The sequence below is a fragment of the Aedes albopictus genome, chromosome 3 (genome assembly GCF_035046485.1).
Source record: "Aedes albopictus strain Foshan chromosome 3, AalbF5, whole genome shotgun sequence".
Classification (NCBI taxonomy): Eukaryota; Metazoa; Arthropoda; class Insecta; order Diptera; family Culicidae; genus Aedes; species Aedes albopictus.
The window spans coordinates 69,075,670-69,080,607 of NC_085138.1; the positions used below are offsets into that span (position 1 = coordinate 69,075,670).

General features: G+C 45.9%; 1 protein-coding gene across 1 annotated transcript; it reads right to left on the reverse strand.

Annotated features, from left to right (window-relative positions):
* Positions 1-3,123: 3,123 nt before the first annotated feature.
* LOC109427110 (proteasome subunit alpha type-2) lies at positions 3,124-4,192 on the reverse strand. The gene is made up of 3 exons (XM_019702681.3): positions 4,023-4,192; positions 3,614-3,946; positions 3,124-3,536 (listed from the first exon to the last, which is right to left on the reverse strand). Exons 1-3 carry the CDS (start codon positions 4,061-4,063, stop codon positions 3,209-3,211), a joined length of 702 nt encoding a protein of 233 aa, XP_019558226.1. The 5' UTR covers positions 4,064-4,192; the 3' UTR covers positions 3,124-3,208.
* Between the last annotated feature and the right edge of the window lie 746 nt (positions 4,193-4,938).

Consider the following 4,938-nt stretch of genomic DNA (forward strand, 5'->3'; position numbering starts at 1 on the left):
CTTGCAGTTCTCGAAGCATTGGATAGCGTGGTCACTCCATTGGATTTTGCGAGTGTCGTTCTTCCGGTTACCCGGAATTAACGCCCACAAGTCCGCTTGTATGTCGGATGCACGGGGAATAAACCGCTTATACACGTTGATTAGGGCAAGGAATCGTCGAAGTTCACGTACAGTTGTTGGTCGGCTGAAATTCTGGATAGCCTTGACACGTTCCGGAAGAGGACGGATTCCAACTTTGCTGACCGTGTAGCCTAGGAATTCGACTTCGGCTTGGGCGAACTTGCTTTTTGACACATTCAGCACCAATCTGCTTGATTTCAGTCGCTCGAGGACGATACGGACGTGACGGCGATGCTCTTCGATGGACGTCGATGCTATGCAGATATCGTCAATGAATACCACCACAAAATCGAGATCTGCAAATAGTTTATCCATGAATCGTTGAAATGTTTGACTAGCGTTTGTCAAACCAAACTGCATGCGAGTAAACTCGAATAATCCAAAGGGAGTTATTACTGCAGTTTTCGGAATATCAGATTCTTCAACGGGAATCTGATGGTAAGCTCGTTCCAAGTCTAACGTTGTGAATATGCACTTACCATTCAACGAATGAAGCAGATCGTGTATATGGGGTACTGGGTAGCGGTCTGGTGCTGTAGCCTTGTTGAGTTGTCTGTAGTCCCCAACGAAGCGAAACTGTCCATTTTTCTTGGGGACGCAGTGCAGAGGGCTCGCCCAGGAACTGTCTGACTGCCTGCATATTCCCAAGTCTATCATTGTTTGGAATTCCGCCTTCGCCGCTCGCACTTTATCCGGATGCATCCTTCTAACTTTACAGGCTACCGGTGGACCTCTTGTTACGATGTGATGTGTCACGTTGTGCGTAATCCGGCATTGCTGCAGGGAAGAGGGCACAGTGATCTCTCGAAACTCATTGAGTAACTCCCGAAACGGATGATTATCTTCAATCGATGTTATTCCGTGAACTTCAGCTGTCATCATACTGCCGCTGGAACGCAGCCGTGTAACACTATCTATCAACGACTTGTTTTTCAGATCAATGATCAAGCCGTGGTTTGCCAAAAAATCTGCACCGAGTATAGCCATACTCACATCCGCCACCACGAAACTCCACGTGTATCTCCGCCGAAGTCCCAAATCCATGGAGTGAATCTTCCTGCCATATGTTTTTATGGTTGAGCCGTTTGCTGCATGTAGTACAAGGGGGATTTCGCCAGTTGTACGATCGATTCTGCTCGCTGGTACAATGGAAACGTCCGATCCGGAGTCGACCAGGAACCGTCTCTGAGAAGTTTTGTCGAAGATGACTAGACGACGGCTAGCCGGAAGGCCACCCACCTCCGCCGTATGAGGTGGGTCCTGCGCTAGTTTTTTGAAGAAAACGAACACGGTTCTCGGCATTGGTGGGCGTTGCTTCCATATTGCCGGTGGTACCAGCAGACTCCACCACTCGAAACTCTTGTCGAAGATCTCGAAGCTGATCGACTTCGTTGACGCGGTGGTTGCACCTTCATGCGTTTGATTTCAGCTGTGAGGATCGCAATTTGGTTTTTCAACTCGTCCATCGTGTCGACTGGTTGATTTACGCTGGCGACATGCGACGGACCGCAGTCGGTCATTTTGTCTGCCATTTCTGCCAACTTCGTGATAGTACCGTCGCTGATGGATAGAATACCTCTGATGTGCGGTGGCAGCCGCTGAAGGAAAAACATCTTCAGCAAATTTTCGTCCACAGCCAACCCGACAGACAGCTCTTGCATTTTAGCGAGTAAATGCGTAGGGCGAAGGTCCCCCAAATCATGGGATCCCAGTAGTCTCTCCAGTTTTGCCTGCGGAGAAAGCGCAAACCGGGCAATTAATCGCTCCTTCACTGCCTTGTATTTATCCGCTGCCGGTGGCTGGGCCACCAGATCCGCTATGTGACTGATAACGGTTTGATCGATTTTGGCTACAATATGATAAAACCGCGTCTCATCTTTTGTCACATTTGCCAGCCCAAACTGTGCTTCAGCTTGCGCGAACCACATATCTGGATCGTTCTTCCAGAAATCTGGCAGTTTAACGGCGACGGTAGCCGTAACCCGATCGACTTCTTGGTCGGCCAACATGGCGACGTTGGCGTTTTTCGTCGTATTTACGAAACACTTTCGCGAAACACCGAAACGTAGCGAACCGACGACCGTAAACGAAACTCGCTCGACGGGGTCACCAATGTAGCGGATCGGATACCGAAATAAACGTTTTATGTATATTTATTTCACGGAAACTTTTATTCTTTAGTTTTACAGTTTTCTGTTCGATACCGCACTCGTCGCGATTGAATTAACTGATGTCTGCCGACTCGGTTTTCTCTCCACTCGTCGTCGTCGTCTCTCGTTCTCCACGGATGCATATAGGGGTGTGCATCCACAGTACCTATACACGGTATTAGGGCATGGTTCCTTATGTGTTCCAAATACCGTGTTTCGGCTAAAACTTGCAAAATGAAAATTTTATTGATACTTTTTACTTTATGAATCAATTGCACAAACCTCTAGGCAACGTTTGACGCACAGGTTCTTTTAAGTATGAACTTAGTATGATTGATATAGTGATGATTCAAAGGACCACCAATGTATGCGGGTCACATACACGGTATTAGGAACAATGCTATGTTTTACAATTTTGATTTTAACAATGGATTAAACATTTGGAATTCCATTAATCATATTTATTATACATAATACACACAATAAGCAATAATGTAGCGTTTGAAAAATCAAGAAACATGGATTATTGATTTTTACAGGGCTCTTTGAAGTGAAGAGCATCCTTAAGGTCACGGTATTAGGGCATGGCACGGTAATTCCCACGCTTTTTGCCCCATTTTATTGCAGAAACGGAGAATTGACCTTCTCACCATACAAAAATTCAGCTCATTACTACAAATCTAGTACTTCACCGATCTGTCCTATTGGCACTTTCGAAGCCCAGGCTGATATTCGTAACGAAAGACTTCTCAAGAGATCTTAGTAGGTACAATACCGAAATTAAGAAAAATATATCTCTGTAATGGCACACTTCGTGGTCGTGCGGTTATAAAGATACAAGAATACAAAAATCTAAATTATCCTCAAGGATTTATTGACGTACCAAAAAAGCATCAGAATAATCAGTTCTCCATTACGCGCCCTAAACAACTTAAAGCCTAGATGTTAGCCAGATAGTCCTTAACGTCGGACGGGTCCAACCGGCGGAAGCCGTTGGCATCGCAAATTCCCACCTCAATATTGTCGGCATTCATCTGACCCTCGAAACCTTCCTTCAGCGTGAGGATCGCCGTGTGGACCGCATCGTCCAGTTCCAGATCTTCGCTGTAGCGTTTCTCCAGGAACGTCTTCCCGTTGATGGCATTTTTGCCCATGGCAGTGGCCTTCCAGGCAAAGTAGGCTCCGGACGGGTCACATTGGAACAGATAAGGGCGTCCCTCGTCCCATCCACAGATCAGCAGCGAAACTCCGAACGGACGGACACCACTGAAACGGAACCAACCCGGATATCGTCAATTTCGTCCCCAAACAAAATCCGACCCTAACCTGAAAACAACACTTACCCGGATTGAGTGTACTCCTGCATCACATTGGCAATCTTCTGTACCAGCTGCGACGTTGGAATCGGTTCCCGGTACGTGAGATAGTAGTTCTGCGCGATTTTACGAGCCTGCTTGACCAGCAGCCGGTAGTCCGGTCCCATTCCGGAGTAGATCATTCCGATGTGATTGGTGACCATCTCTACCTTGTGGACGCTATGTTCGTCGTACAGAATCGACTTTTGCTTATTTTCGGTGGCAATGACCACCCCATTGGAAGCCTTGATGCCCACCGATGGGGCTCCAGCCGACACCGCGGCCAAAGCGTATTCGATCTGCACCAACTTGCCGGAGGGACTGCAATGGAAAAGCGAGAGGGTCGAACGGTTAACTTTCGTCAGTTTTTTTCCAGGAAATTACACTGCGAACATACCTGAATGTAGTCAGCGAAAAGCTGTAACGTTCCGATGCCATGGTGGTGCACTTTTTACGTTGAAAGCAGGTTAAAAATCTGTGAAAATCGTCGAATTAAACAGGAATGTGTCCAACGCTTGGTGTCTGAAAACGATGAAAACAGCTTATTCACGAATAATGACAGATGACAAGCGAAAGCCGAACTTGTTCGTGATAAGTGGAATTTTTTACTCACCACCCGAAAGCTCTTTCTCACGTTTCACATTCCAAAAAATAATCCACCAGGGAGGGAGCAGACCTATGGACTTATCCACCGATGAACCAAATTCATCGCGGTCCGAGAATTTTGACACTAGAGCGGGGTCTGTTCCAATCAGAATCGTCCAATTCTGATTGGAACGGCCCCGCTCTAGTGTCAAAATTCTCGGACCGCGATGAATTCGGTTCATCGGTGGATAAGTCCATGGACTTATCCACCGATGAACCGAATTCATCGCGGTCTGAGAATTTTGACACTAAGCGGGGTCTGTTCCAATCAGAATCGTCCAATTCTGATTGGAAACGGCCCCGCTCTAGTGTCAAAATTCTCGGACCGCGATGAATTCGGTTCATCAGTGGATAAGTCCATATATAAAATTTCGTAATTGGGTTCTTGGGGGGTATCCTGATTATTTCTTAATCAGATTCTCCGCCCAAAAAATAGTCTAAATCCAAAATTTCATATTTTTTTAAGTCCGGGAACTATTTTTAAAATGCATTTAAAGTTTGTATGGGATTTTTTTTTGTTCGTGTCGAACTGTCATTTTATCGATTGAACTGTCATTGTATCCACGAAAATTAAAACTCAGGCCAAACATTTCAATAGGTCCTATCTGCATTTGAGAGGCTCTCTTTGTTCACTTTCTCTTTCAATTATTACAATGTAATGATACAAT